Below are 15,427 nucleotides of genomic sequence, written 5' to 3'. Positions count from 1 at the left end.
TTATAACATAATAACACACAGAAATACGAGCCCTAGGTCATTAATATGGTCGAATCCGGAAACTATCATCTCGAAAACAAGACATTTATTATTTCAGTGAAATACGGAACTGTTCCGTATTTTATCTAACAGGTGGCATGCATGAGTCTAAATATGCCTGTTACATTGCACAACCTTCAATGTTATGTCATAATTACGTAAAATTCTGGAAAATTAGTCGGCCCAAACTGTTGCATATACACTGACTCTGCGTGCAATGAACGTAAGAGAAGTGACACCGTTTCACCTGGGTAATATTGCCTGCTAACCTGGATTTCTTTTAGCTAAATATGCAGGTTTAAAAATACAGTGAGGCAAAAAAAGTATTTAGTCAGCCACCAATTGTGCAAGTTCTCCCACTTAAAAAGATGAGAGAGGCCTGTAATTTTCATCATATGTACACTTCAACTATGACAGACAAAATGAGAAAAAAAACATCCAGAAAATCACATTGTAGGATTTTTAATGAATGTTTTTGCAAATTATGGTAGAAAATAAGTATTTGGTCAATAACAAAAGTTTATCTCAATACTTTGTTATATACCCTTTGTTGGCCATGACAGAGGTCAAACGTTTTCTGTAAGTCTTCACAAGGTTCTCACACACTGTTGCTGGTATTTTGGCTCATTCCTACATGCAGATCTCCTCTAGAGCAGTGTCGTTTTGGGGCTGTTGCTGGGCAACACGGACTTTCAACTCCCTCCAAAGATTTTCTATGGGGTTGAGATCTGGAGACTGGCTAGGCCACTCCAGGACCTTGAAATGTTTCTTACGAAGCCACTCCTTCGTTGCCCGGGCGGTGTGTTTGGGATCATTGTCATGCTGAAAGACCCAGCCACGTTTCATCTTCAATGCCCTTGCTGATGGAAGGAGGTTTTCACTCAAAATCTCACAATACATGGCCCCATTCATTCTTTCCTTTACATGGATCAGTCGTCCTGGTCCCTTTGCAGAAAAACAGCCCCAAAGCATGATGTTTCCACCCCCATGCTTCACAGTAGGTATGGTGTTCTTTGGATGCAACTCAGCATTCTTTGTCCTCCAAACACGACGAGTTGAGTTTTTACCAAAAAGTTATATTTTGGTTTCATCTGACCATATGACATTATCCCAATCTTCTTCTGGATCATCCAAATGCTCTCTAGCAAAATTCAGACGGGCCTGGATATGTACTGGCTTAAGCAGGGGGACACGTCTGGCACTGCAGGACTTGAGTCCCTGGCGGCATAGTGTGTTACTGATGGTAGGCTTTGTTACTTTGGTCCCAGCTCTCTGCAGGTCATTCACTAGGTCCCCCCGTGTGGTTCTGGGATTTTTGCTCACAATTCTTGTGATCATTTTGACCCCACGGGGTGAGATCTTGCGTGGAGCCCCAGATCGAGGGAGATTATCAGTGGTCTTGTATGTCTTCCATTTCCTAATAATTGCTCCCACAGTTGATTTCTTCAAACCAAGCTGCTTACCTATTGCAGATTCAGTCTTCCCAGCCTGGTGCAGGTCTACAATTTTGTTTCTGGTGTCCTTTGACAGCTCTTTGGTCTTGGCCATAGTGGAGTTTGGAGTGTGACTGTTTGAGGTTGTGGACAGGTGTCTTTTATACTGATAACAAGTTCAAACAGGTGTCATTAATACAGTTAACAAGTGGAGGACAGAGGAGCCTCTTAAAGAAGAAGTTACAGGTCTGTGAGAGCCAGAAATCTTGCTTGTTTGTAGGTGACCAAATACTTATTTTCCACCATAATTTGCAAAGAAATTCATAAAGAAATTCTACAATGTGATTTTCTGGATTTTTCCCCCTAATTTTGTCTGTCATAGTTGAAGTGTACCTATGATGAAAATTACAGGCCTCTCATCTTTTTAAGTGGGAGAACTTGCACAATTGGTGGCTGACTAAATACTTTTTTGCCCCACTGTGTCCGAGCCATTATATTGCGACTCCACTTTGTCTCTATACTGACGTTTTGCCTGTTTGATTGCCTTACGGAGGGAATAACTACACTGTTTGTATTCGGTCATATTCCCAGTCACCTTGCCATGGTTAAATGTGGTGGTTCGCGCTTTCAGTTTTGCGCGAGTTCTGCCATCTATCCACAATTTCTGGTTAGGGTAGGTTTTAATAGTCACAGTGGGTACAACATCTCTTATACACTTCCTGATCAACTCAGGCACCGTATCAGTGTATTCATCAATGTTATTCTCGGAGGCTACTCGGAACATATCCCAGTCTGCATGATCAAAACAATCTTGAAGTGTGGATTCCGATTCGTCAGACCAGCGTTGAATAGTCCTTAGCACAGGTACTTCCTGATTGAACTTCTGCCTATAGAAAGGGAGGAGCAAAATGGAGTCGTGATCAGATTTTCTAAAGGGAGGGCGGGGAGAGCATTGTAGGTATCCCAGAAGTTGGAGTAACAGTGGTCGAGGGTTTTAGCAGCTTGAGTTCTACAGTCAATGTGTTAATATAACTTCGGTATCGTTTTCCTCCTCTAGCGACGAGCAATCCCGTATCCGGGAGCGTGACCATAGCCTCAAGTGCATTACCATAACGCAACCTTTCCTATTCATGAAAATCGCAAATGAAATGAAATAAATATATTGAAACACAAGCTTAGCCTTTTGTTAACAACACTGTCATCTCAGATTTTCAAAATATGCTTTTCAACCAAAGCTACACAAGCATTTGTGTAAGAGTATTGATAGCCTAGCATAGCATTAAGCCTAGCATTCAGCAGGCAACATTTTCACAAAAACAAGAAAAGCATTCAAATAAAATCATTTACATTTGAAGAACTTCAGATGTTTTCAATGAGGAGACTCTCAGTTAAATAGCAAATGTTCATTTTTTCCAAAAAGATTATTTGTGTAGGAGAAATCACTTTTGGCTAAGAAAAAAAAACGAAAATTCATTCAATACAACGCCAAACTTCTTTCCAAATTAACTCCATAATATCGACAGAAACATGACAAACGTTGTTTAGAATCACCCTCAAGGTGTTTTTCACATATCTATTCGATGATAAATCCTTCGTGGCAGTTGGGTTTCTCCTCAGTAGCAAACGGAAAAGTGCTGCAGCTGGAGATTACGCAATAATTGCAACGGAGGACACCAAGCGACCACCTGGTAAATGTAGTCTCTTGGGGTCAATCTTCCAATGATATGTCTACAAATACGTCACAATGCTGCAGACACCTTGGGGAAAACGTGGAAAAGGTAAGCTGACTCCTAGCTCCTCCACAGCCATATAAGGAGTCATTGCCATGAGGCGGTTTCAAAAAATGCGGCACTTCCTGATTGTATTTTTATCTGGGTTTTTTCTGTAACATCAGTTCTGTGGCACTCACAGACAATATTTTTGCAGTTTTGGAAACGTCAGTGTTTTATTTCCAAAGCTGTCAATTATATGCATAGTCAAGCATCTTTTCGTGACAAAATATCTTGTTTAAAACGGGAACGTTTTTCATCCAAAAATTAAAAGAGCGCCCCCTATATCGAAGAAGTTAAAATCCCCAGCTACAATAAATGCAGCCTCAGGATGTGGTTTCCAGTTTGCATAAAGTCCAGTAAAGTTATTTGAGGGCCGTTGTTGTATCGGCTTGAGCGGGAATATACACGTCTGTCACTATAACCGAAGAGAATTATCTTGGGAAGTAATACAGTCGCATTTGATTGTGAGGTATTCTAGGTGGGGTGAACAAAAGGACTTGAGTTCCTGTACGTTACCACAATGACACCATAAGTAGTTAATCATGTAACATACACCCCCGCCCTTCTTCCCAGAGAGATATTAATTCCTGTCCGCGCGATGAACTGAGAACCCAACTGGCTGTATGGTAAAGACAGTATATCCCAAGAGAGCCATGTCACCGTGAAACAGAATATGTTACAATCCCTGATGTCTCTCTGGAAGGAAATCCTTGGCCTGAGCTCATCTACTTTATTATCCAGTCCCCTCCTGTACTCACTGTTCACCCACAACTGCATGGCCAGGCACGACTCCAACACCATCATTAAGTTTGCTGACGACACAACAGTGGTAGGCCTGATTACCGACAACAACGGTAGGGAGGAGGTCAGAGACCTGGCCGGGTGGTGCCAGAATAACAACCTATCCCTCAACGTAACTAAGACTAATGATTGTGGACTACAGGAAAATACAATTAAATCAAAACATATATTTTTTTTATGTGTCTATGGAAAATAGTGTGGAAAAACACTGGATAAATATTTCGTTTTTCATACATGTTGTGAGTTTGTCGTTTGTGAAAGAGTGAAACATGTCTGACAGTCCATTTTCATTTTAAGATTTTATCATAGTTTTGATTAACAGTATACAGTACATTTATACTGAAAATAACAAATAGATCATTGGTACACAACTCATACAATATAAGGCTAACACTATTCAATCAGATTGGTAAGTGTGTGTGTAGAGAGCTTGATAGCACAGAGTCACCAAACACATTACTATATGAAGCTTTGAGAAACTGAACATAATTCTGCAGGCTGCGATTGGTAGAGTCAGATTGTTCCAGTCTCTCCTTCATGTTCTTCAACTGATTCTGGAATCGTAGCTCCATCTGCAAAGAAAAAAACAGACACATATTAATTAAGTTTGACACAGTTAACATCATACCTTATTATGGTGTTCAGATTTTGAAGTTTGTATAGATATACAGTATTTTGAGGTATTTTATTAGGATCCCCATTAGCTTTTGCGATAGCAGCAGTGTTGTAAAGTACTTAAGTAAAAATACTTTAAAAGTACTACTTAAGTAGTTTTGGGGGGTATCTGTACTTTACTATTTATATTTTTGCCTGCTTCACTACATTCCTAAATAAAATAATGTACTTTTTACTCCATATATTTTCCATGACACCCAAAAGTTACATTTTGAATGCTTTGGTGGTCAAATTCACACACTTATCAAAAGAACATCCCTGGTCATCCTTACTTTCTCTGATCTGGTGGAGTCAATATGTCTGTATTGGAGCGTACCCCTGGCTCTCCATAAATAAATACAAATCAGAAAACAGTGCCGACTGGTTTGCTTAATTTGAAAGGGTTTATACTTTGATACTTGAGTAAATTTTAGCAATAACATTTACTTTTGATACTTAAGTATATTTAAAACCAAATACTTTTATACAAGTAGTATTTTACTGGGTGACTTTCACTTTAACTTGAGTCATTTTCTATTAAAAGGTATCTTTACTTTTACTCAAGTATGACAATTGGGTACTTTTTCCACCACTTTATAGCAGCAGCAACTCTTCCTATTTCCACACAAAACATGAAACATGACATAATACAGAACATTAATAGACAAGAACAGCGCAAGGACAGAGCTACACAGTATTTCTGTCCCTTGCAATTGATTGGGAAGTTAGAACAAATATTTTAAAATATATTGGATGTATAACACATAGATAACTCTATAAAACTAGGTCGTTGGGTTAAAATGTCTCACTCACATCCTCTTTGCTTCTTCGTAACTGACTGAGCTCTGTCTTTCTGAGGCCCAGTTGGCTCTCCAGGTCCAGAGCCTTGGTCTGAATGGACCTATCTTTGAATAAAGCCCGCTCCAGGCTCTGATCCGCCTAAAAGTCCAACCAAAATGATCAAGTTGACACTCAGAATAACATTAACAAACCGGTAAAAACTAAATAATCTTGAGGCTGAAACAGAAAGACTGCAGAGGTATTTAAGTGATATTCAGGAGTAAGACAGACCTCTCTCTGTCCATCCTTGAAGGCCTGCTCCAGCTGCTTGGAGAGGATGCTGCACTCCCGGGCCCGCTCCTCCAGCTGTTTCTGGGTGCTATGGATGGTCTCCTCCCGCTTGCCGATTACATGGACCATATCTCTGTTCTGCAAGTTTGCCCCCTCCAGTTTCCTGGGGAGGGAAGGAACAGTCCAGACATTGACCAGCAGAAACATGTAAGGATGTCTTGTGGACCTGAGTGTGATCATTGTCCATAGGGTCACCAAATAGGCGATCTCCCTCTCGGGTATTGATATGATTTACCTCTCTATAATCTCTATCTTCTGCTGCAGATTGTTGTGCTCCTCCACCAGAAGAAAATTATTCTCTTGAAAAGTCTCCACCCAACATCCCTGTTGTTCCACCTACACAGAGACACACACAGACACCATTCTTATTCAAACACAGATCCGATTCAATTTGTGAACAGACAAGTGTCCATTTACATTATGTGTGCATACCTTGTGTCTGAGTTCAGACAGGGCATTGTTTTGCTCAGTGTTTCTCCTCTCCTGAGTCTGTGTCTCTTCCTGGGCCACTCTCAACTGCAGCTCAGAACGCTTCAGCCTCTCAGGCAGAGGCTCCAGCTCTTTCAGACGGCCCAGCAGCTGCCTCCTGACCTGCTCAATCTCTCTCTCCAGGTCAGCCTTCATACCTTGTGCATGTTTCTCAGAGATCTCCAGCTTTAAGCAGTACTCCTCTGACTCTAATCGAGCCCTCTGAACCTGCAGCACATGGTCACTTATCTATTCAAAATCTATGCTACAGACTGGATAGCATGAAGCATGTACAGTATCTTTTGCTGGATTATAACACCTTAGCTTCTCATAAGGTTGAAGTACAGCCCACACTCTGGTATGCTGATCAACTGTACCTTGCGCTTATAGTTTTCCACCTGGCTCTCTAGCTTCTTGACTGAACTCTTCAGCTGCTGGGCTTCAGACTGGGACTGCAGCAGGTTCTCCTCTGCAGCAGAGAGGGTGATCTCAAGAAGAAGATGCACAAATAACTAAACAACTCTCCAGACATTAAAAGTTATAAAACATTATATCTTCAATCCTTACTATGTCTAATATTCTACAGTTTATTACACTCAATGACTGTAGTGAAGAAAAACAGATGTTTACCTTCAGTTTCTGGTTCTGTAGTTTGTTGGAGGAGTTGTCAGAGGTGAGGCGGTGCAGTTGGTCCAGGAGCCCCTCCCTCTCTGGATGGCCTTTCTCCTCCACAGTGTGGATCTGTGCAGTCAGCTCACTCACCTGGCTGCACAGATAAGACAGCAGAGCACATAATGAAGATATCAGAAAAGAAGAAATGAGAAACACTTAAAAGGTTTTAGACAACTTTTTTACAAGATAATTTGCCAAAGACAAACCGTTACATCTCTCTGGTCACCCCCAAAACCAATTCTTTCTTTGGCCGCCTCTCCTTCCAGTTCTCTGCTGCCAATGACTGGAACGAACTACAAAAATCTCTGAAACTGGAAACACTTATCTCCCTCACTAGCTTTAAGCACCAACTGTCAGAGCAGCTCACAGATTACTGCACCTGTACATAGCCCACCTATAATTTAGCCCAAACAACTACCTCTTTCCCTACTGTATTTTTTAAATTGTATTTATTTATTTTGCTCCTTTGCACCCAATTATTTGTATTTCTTCTTTGCACTTTCTTCCACTGCAAATCTACCATTCCAGTGTTTTACTTGCTATATTGCATTTACTTTGCCTCCATGGCCTTTTTTTGCCTTTACCTCCCTCATCTCACCTCATTTGCTCACATCATATATAGACTTGTTTATACTGTATTATTGACTGTATGTTTGTTTTACTCCATGTGTAACTCTGTGTCGTTGTATGTGTCGAACTGCTTTGCTTTATCTTGGCCAGGTCGCAACTGTAAATGAGAACTTGTTCTCAACTTGCCTACCTGGTTAAATAAAGGTGAAATAAAACATTTAAAAAACAGAGTGAAAGTTTTTGAACCCTTCATAACAGTCACAATTACTCACTTCTTGAGAACAGCGATTTCCACTTCAAGCTGGCTCTTAACAGTCACCTCTTTAGAGTGGCGGGTACACCAGCTCTCAGCTGAGGTAAGGGCCTCTGCCAACTCAGTCTCCTGAATTATGGCACACAAATACATAGGGAAGTGTGACTCTTGGGCCCAGACCCGGCGCCAAAGATAAAGTAACTAAGGGGACGGTTGAAATCAATGAGAGGGTACAATTTAACAGGGTTCATGCATTATAATTACATTGAATTCTACTTATATCACTCTAAACAAAGTACAAATGCAGAGACTCTGAGACCATTGAGTGCTTTTGAAGAGACAGATTGGCACGAAACCTGTAGCAAATCTCCGCTGCGCTGTATCAGCACAATGGATAGCGCCCTATACACTAAAGCAAGGCCTATTTGGCAATGGATATAGGCTACAAGATAGATAAGGTAATTCACCTATTACAAACAGCCTATGTGAATGCCGCCGTACACACAGCTGTCTTACCAAAACAATGCAAACTAAACGCTGAAAGTAGTAGACTAGTTATTCATGCAAAACAAAAATACTGAATAGCAGTTTTGCTTAGAATACTGACAACTGTGAATGCGAACGAGTGAATGGGAACAGAACAAAACAGTGGTAGGCCTGCTATAGGCCTAGAAACTAAATATTAGATTGATAAAGGCATGACACAATCTATATTTAGGCTAGTTACATTAAAAAAAGTAGTAAAAAAGAAGAAGCAGTAAACAAAAGGTGAAAGCAAATAGCCTACAGCCTACTACAATGAGATGCAGCCATGCACAGCTGTCTTGCCAAATAAATAGGCCAGCTAAAAACATGGAAAATCATGCAGCTCATGCGTTCAGTAACAGGTTGCGATATGACACAATACACTTCTGTGGATCCAATTCCACCCAACCACATAATCAATTAAGCAATGCCAGCCTACTATAAACACGTTTTCAATACGTACATTTCCATTTAGAACCATGAAAAGCAATAGCCTACCAATAAAGCCTACATTCTATTTCTATGGTTATCTATTTCTATGATGAAACATATCAATATGTATTTATACGCAGGGGCGTCATTTGGGTTCTTGCATTGGAATTATATTGAATTCTGCTAAAACCACAATAAACATAAAAGTTCAAATACCGAGACATTTGAGTGCTTTTGACCAAGAAGTGACATGTTCGTGCAAAATCTCATTTGCGCTCTATCAGCATCATCACTGCTGGTCTTGGCAGCGGCCTCAGTGGTAATGATTTCTGATATCCATCGTGGCAGATTAGCTGGTTAGAGCTAAATAGGCTAATAATGGCTTTTGCAGCTAGCTAAGAAGCTAACTAAACTCTGTAGTGGGGTGAGTGAGCCAGAGTTGAGTGAAGCAACTTCAACTGTAAAGAACTGTAAACTCCTTATAAATCAAAATCCAATATTCCAGGGGGAGGCATATCAGTTTATTCACATTGCCTGCCATGTTATTCATGTAGCCTACCACAGATGAGCAGTCATAGCCTACCACAGATAAGCAGTCATAGCCTACCTAACCGCCCAGTGGCTTTCTATTTGACCTTTATTTCACTGGGCAAGTCAGTTAAGAACAAATTCTTATATTCAATGACGGCCTAGGAACAGTGGGTTAACTGCCTTGTTCAGGGGCAGAACAACAGATTTGTACCTTGTCAGCTCGGGGATTCGATCTTGCAACCATTCGGTTACTAGTCCAAAGTTTTAAACACTAGGGTACACTGCCGCCCCACAAATAGCCCCCTACACACAAACTCCGCGGCATGCTCTGTCCATGGTGCTGATACAGCGCAGCGGTGATACAGATTTCGCACCAACCTGTCACTCAATCATTTGAACTTTTATGCTATTTTTATATAAGGAGATTATAAGAAACTAAAACTGAAGTGGCACAAGTTTCAGAGGGGGCTAAGTTGAACCGGGCCCGCTTAGATTGCTTGTAAGTATACATGTACTCTTCCCATTTAATAATATTCACAGCATTTAATAATATTCACCCAACACCATGTGTCAACCCATGAGAGCAGCCTGAGGACCAGTGAGTGTCTGACCTTCTCCAGCAGCTGTGCAGAGAGATGTCTGGCTGAATCCTCACTGTGCTCTGCCCTCTGCCTCTGGTTGGCCAGCTTCAGACTCTCTTTGTCCTCTTTACTCTGTCGCTTCAGCTGCTCCAGCAGGGCCTGTATCTCCTCCTTCTGCTGCTCCTGGGTCTGCTCCATCTCCTACTCCACACAAAGAAGGGAGATAAGAGGAAGCAATGAAGAGAGACGATTGTTGTGGTCAGATGTTCCAGAGTCTATACTTTAAAGACCCACTCCAGCCTCCCTAGAACCTCATTTATCACCGGATTTACTTAACAAATGGCTCAATAGGTGGTCCAGGTGTCCTCTGACATGGCACAAGTGTCTTCAATTGCTCCTCTATTGTTTTGGCAAGCAAGGGGGAGGCCGATGACATCAGAGTGCATCATCAGACCAACTCCTTGAATTGCCCCCAAGGACCAAAAAATAACAGACTCTATTAATTCTGTGGCCTATAAACCTTGGTACCCACTTTGCTCCGGCCGGCCTGGCGGTCATTTTCAGTCTCTTTGCTGCGTAACTGAACCATAAGCTGGCTGCAGGTTGACTCCAGAACTTTAGACAGCTCTCCTGTGGTCTTCACAATGTCCTGTATGGAGGTTATGGAATGATGAATATTAATAAGATGCTATTTGTGAGCACTGGTGGCAGGTAGCCTAGCGGTTAGAGCGTTGCGCCATTAACCAAAAGGTTGCTGTTTCAAATCCCAGAGCATTTTTCATTTACATACAGGTATAAATTACACACTTGTACATGACTGAAATAGGACAAAAATAAAGTATCCACCAATTTGATGTATATTTTTTTATATTTCTATAAATAAATAATGATCTTTATGATCTCGCTCCACATCAAAATGCAAACGAATGAGAATCTAGAGAAGTAGAGACAATGATGTACCTTTTCAGAATCCAAACGTACTGCAAGCTGGATGGCTTCCTTCTCTTTGTTGTTGAGTTTTGTAGCAAGATGCTGAAAGCCAGAAAAACAGAAACAACATTCTTAATGTCATCTATGACCATGGATATGCACCACACAGAGTGAAAGGAAACCAATATAAAAGGGAAATGTAACAGATAAAAGCACATGGTGATAAACACAGGAACATGGTGATGCATACACACAATTTTTTCTGCTTCTGTGTCCGCCAGTCTCTTCAGTAGGCCTTGACTTTGCTCTGACGTCCTCAATGATTCGATCTATCAATAAATACATCAACAAAAATATAAGACCACAATCCTAATTGTCATTTTAGATATTCTTTCAAAGCCACTGTCCTCGTCAGTCTGAGCAAGTCAATGTATTGGAGAGAGTACCTCTCGCTCATGGTATTCCCTGAGGAGTTCTTGGAGAGTGCGGTTTGTGCTTTCAAATGTTTCTATCTTCTTTGTCAGCAACTCCTGCTGCCTACCAAGCAGGGCAGCGTCCGCCATGGACAACCGCTTATCCTAGCAAGGAGAAAGGACAGTCTTAAAGAACTTTTTTAATAGCCCATTTTTAATATTTAACAGGGTCACTTGTATCAAATTCACCTTTTTCACACCACCCATGGACTCATTCAATGCTGTCAACTGTGTGACCACTGCCACCCCGTCAAACTCCGCTTCTACCAGCTTCCTCAGTAGCATGTGTCTTTCCCCGTGTAGAGTCCCCGAATAAGCACTGCACAGAATGGAAAGTTTAAAACCATGCTGTTCCTAAACTGCCTCACACATTTTTAAGTTGTCTTGTAAACATTAAATAGTTCAGATATATTTTCATTCTATTCTATTGGCTACTCAATCTAATACTGATAATCCTATGCTTGATGACTAAATGTCCTTATGATATTACAGGTGGAGTCCACACCTGTTGTAGCCTGCGTCGCCCCTCTTCCTTAGGGAGTGTTGGATGGAGATCTTCTCTCGTTCTCTGAGGTCCAGCTCTTTGTTGGCATCCAGCAGCTCCTCCTCCTGCTCGTCGATGACACGCTGGCATGCGCTCAGACACTTTGAATGGTGCTCCATCATACGCTCCTTCTTCCACAGCCTCACCTGACCACCAAAAGCAGACAGAAACACACACACATCTTTGTTTACTGGACACAATTATGCAACAAACAAGAGGGATGAACATGATATTGCTGAATTTCAGTGAGATCGTGGCTCTGTATTATAATGAAGCAGTAAATATTTTTGGCCTTCCTGTGACATCGGGTGCTGTAGTTGTCCAGGAGGGCAGGTAGCTTGCCCCCGGTGATGGGTTGGGCAGACCTCACCACCCTCTGGAAAGCCCTGCGGTTGCGGGCAGTGCATTTGCCGTACCAGGCGGTGATACAGCACGACAAGATGCTCTCAATTGTGCATCTGGCCAAGACAAATTTTGAGGCACTGTTGCGCCTTCTTCACCACACGGTCTGTGTGGGTGGACCATTTCAGATTGTCAGTGATGTGTACGCCGAGGAACTGGAAGCTTTCCACCTTCTCCACTGCGGTCCTGTCGATGTGGATAGTGGGGTGTTCCCCCTGCGGTTTCCTGAAGTCCACAATCAGCTCCTTTGTTTTGTTGATGTTGAGTGAGAGGTTATTTTCCTGTCACCACTCTCCCAGGGCCCTCACCTCCTCACTGTAGGCTGGCTCATCATTGTTGGTACTAAGGCCTACTACTGTTGTGCGGTCTGCAAACTTGATGATTGAGTTGGAGGTGTGTGTGTGGCCACACAGACTCACAGCTGTAATCAGCACTAAAGGTGCTTCTACAAAGTATGTACTTGGTGGTGTGAATACTTATGTAAATTAGATACTTCTGTATTTAATTTTCAATACATTTGCAAAAATGTCAAAAAACTTGCTTTCACTTTGTCAATATGGGACATTGTATGTAGATGGGTGAGAGAAAAAATGATTTAATACATTTTTTATTCTGCCTGTAACAACAAAATGTGGAAGAAGTCAAGGGGTATGAATTCTTTCTGAAGGCACTGTACATACGTAATTCTTTGGAGAACCAACATCCATCATGAGTCCATCAATCTTCCTCCTATATTTGTTACACTGGCTATGCATCCTCTGCTCTTGTTTATCCTCATCAGACAGGTCAGTCAACTGCAGTGGGGACAGGGAAGGCTTAGCATATGATACAGGTTTGATCTCCAGACAGTATGAAGGCCCCTGAGAGACATGAAAATCAACATTGGTAGTATATCTAATGATAACATGTAGGATATTGTATCTGTGGGAAGTGAGAAATAATGGATCTTTGTCAATGTAAAATGTAAGGAACGTCCATAGCATTGGATGAAAATGTATCTGTGAGGAGCAAACAGTTCCAGGACCTCCCACTTGTATGCGTCATCCCGAGTGGAGGTTCTTCCTGGGGCCAGCACCCAGGGGGCCCGGGACCTCGCTCTGGCACGCAAGTTCCCAATATCCCCTCTGATTTGCACCTCTTTAATCTTCATCTGCAAAGAGAGCAGTGGTTGACTGACATGAAACTGTTGAGGCAGTCAAGGGAGGCCTATTTCTGCTGTAGGCCTACTTTATTTCGAAGGTCGAGTAAGTGTATCACTTCATTGACTAAACATTTACTAACCTGTGGGGTCTTTGCAGTACAGCTCTTCTGACTCCTCTTCAGGTGTACATGTACAGGTGTGGTCTCTGGCACGTGAACGTGCAATGGTGGGGAAGAATCACGCGTTTTCATTATTTACCAATAATCAGTTCATCTACAAATTGGAGCACATGATAGAACAGACTTTGCTCTAGCTGCCAGAAAGTCATAAACTCAACTCCATATAGTCAAGTTCAGTTTACTCAGCTAACCACAATAACAGTAAAGGCATCATGTTCACGATTAGCTCCGACCAGCAACTACCCATTTAAATGAACATGTATTTGAAAAATGTTTACTTTTTATTTTACTGTCAAAATTGTTAATTGAAATGTCTAGTTCACGAGATCACAAAACGCATGACCAGCAAGCTAACCTAAACAATGTAAGATGTTCCTTATTCATAAACGTGCTCTACAGCTTACTGAAGCCCTTACAAACTTTTGTTTACCTACTGAATCTCTGCTGACCGGACACGATCCGGTCATCTCGTACGCAATTGGCTCGTTCATAACCGATTTGTAACGACACCTGTCTGTGATTGGAGGACATTCGTTGAACCCACGTTCGAGTTTACGTTGCCAGTAGTAACAGGACGTCCTCAATGTCTTGTTTTGCACAAAATAATAAAATGCAGTACAGGATATTTATTAACGTAGCTCTTTATTCGCTAGCTATAACTGGCATGTTCACGTATCTCCAACCAGGATCAAACGGACCATGACCTAACCATTTGGGTGGTCTTAACCAATCATAGCACAGTATGATATGGCGGTAAAATGCATCCAATTATAATTCAGTATGTTTACACATGAATATTACACTCAACACGTAATATTTCCTTGAAATGCCACCCCCTACCTGTAGACGGCGCAAAGCGATTAATTCGATCTTGACCCCGGTCCTTGTAAACATTACGTGGTTTTCCAGTTAATGTGGGAGGTTTTCGAACGAACCAAATTTGAGATGTCTATAAATATATGAATCCGCTGTAAAGGAAGCGCCATTTCCGACTACTCTCGTGTTTCTTCCGAACTCGCTCGTTCCTGATTTGTATCTAGGTGTAAAATATATTTGTATGATTGCGCACATACAATAATGATACACAAGTATAAATATGCGATTCGAGTTGCTACATTGTTGCCAACAATGGCGGTCAGAGTGAGACAGCTGTGGGGAATTCGGCTACAAACACTTATGTTTTTCACTGCATTTCTTTGCGACTTTAAACTCGTCGAATCCTGTGTTGGCGAAGAAGTCGGTGACTTGTTACTCTGCAGGTTCTGTGGACATGAATTGGCTTTTGAGAAAGATGCAAACTTTATCCACAGTCGACTTGCGCTCTCTTATAGAAATGATACGGTTGTTGGAGAAAGAAGAGTGCCCGTCCAGCGGTTCGAAAACCCACAGGGCTACCAGTTTGAAGTCATGACTTTCAGAAAGGCAGACGTTGTCAAGCACTGGCCTGCGGACAAACATTTCACCTGGTATCCTGGATATGCCTGGACAGTGGCTACATGTCCGCGATGTAACGCACACCTTGGTGGGTCGGGAATTATATATTTTGATTGCGTGTCTCATCCATTAACCAAACGTGTCTGGCACGAAAATAAGAATTTGTTCTTTTAACTGACTTGCCTAGTTAAATAAAGATTTATTTTTATTTTTTAAAGTGGGTCTATTCTAACCTCAGGCAACAATTGCAAAATCAAATGACTACCGTACGCTGTTTTGTAATAATGTAATCCCCCCCCCCCCCCCAGGTTGGGCTTTTCAACCAATTGAATGGCCAAAGACTTTAACCAAATGGGAATTTGAGGAATCGGAGGAGACATTTGTGGCCTTGGTCACTAATCGATTGTTACAAGAAAAATTTGCATCAACACTACTGACTCCGAAATCATTCAGAAGTTGACA

General features: G+C 41.7%; 1 protein-coding gene across 5 annotated transcripts; it reads right to left on the bottom strand.

Annotated features, from left to right (window-relative positions):
• Positions 1 to 4,329: 4,329 nt before the first annotated feature.
• On the bottom strand, positions 4,330 to 14,225 carry LOC115111468 (outer dense fiber protein 2-like). 5 transcript variants are annotated; one of them, XM_029637545.2, is made up of 19 exons: positions 13,966 to 14,222; positions 13,493 to 13,557; positions 13,236 to 13,361; positions 12,892 to 13,005; positions 11,771 to 11,955; positions 11,455 to 11,584; positions 11,239 to 11,370; positions 11,047 to 11,121; positions 10,823 to 10,894; positions 10,395 to 10,511; positions 9,893 to 10,063; positions 7,813 to 7,922; positions 6,929 to 7,064; positions 6,676 to 6,786; positions 6,263 to 6,526; positions 6,066 to 6,166; positions 5,771 to 5,933; positions 5,513 to 5,638; positions 4,330 to 4,617 (listed from the first exon to the last, which is right to left on the bottom strand). In XM_029637545.2, the coding sequence occupies exons 1-19, from the start codon at positions 14,060 to 14,062 to the stop codon at positions 4,447 to 4,449; spliced, it is 2,466 nt and encodes an 821-aa protein (XP_029493405.2). In that variant the 5' UTR covers positions 14,063 to 14,222; the 3' UTR covers positions 4,330 to 4,446. The 5 variants fall into 5 exon arrangements, with proteins under 5 accessions (XP_029493405.2, XP_029493406.2, XP_029493407.2 ...); XM_029637546.2 differs by having other exon boundaries at positions 13,962 to 14,221; XM_029637547.2 differs by lacking the exon at positions 13,966 to 14,222 and adding an exon at positions 13,887 to 13,949.
• Between the last annotated feature and the right edge of the window lie 1,202 nt (positions 14,226 to 15,427).

This window comes from Oncorhynchus nerka, linkage group LG27 (genome assembly GCF_034236695.1).
Source record: "Oncorhynchus nerka isolate Pitt River linkage group LG27, Oner_Uvic_2.0, whole genome shotgun sequence".
Taxonomy (NCBI): domain Eukaryota; kingdom Metazoa; phylum Chordata; class Actinopteri; order Salmoniformes; family Salmonidae; genus Oncorhynchus; species Oncorhynchus nerka.
The sequence above is the reverse complement of the archived record's forward strand: the minus strand, read 5'-3'. Positions and strand labels throughout refer to the sequence as shown.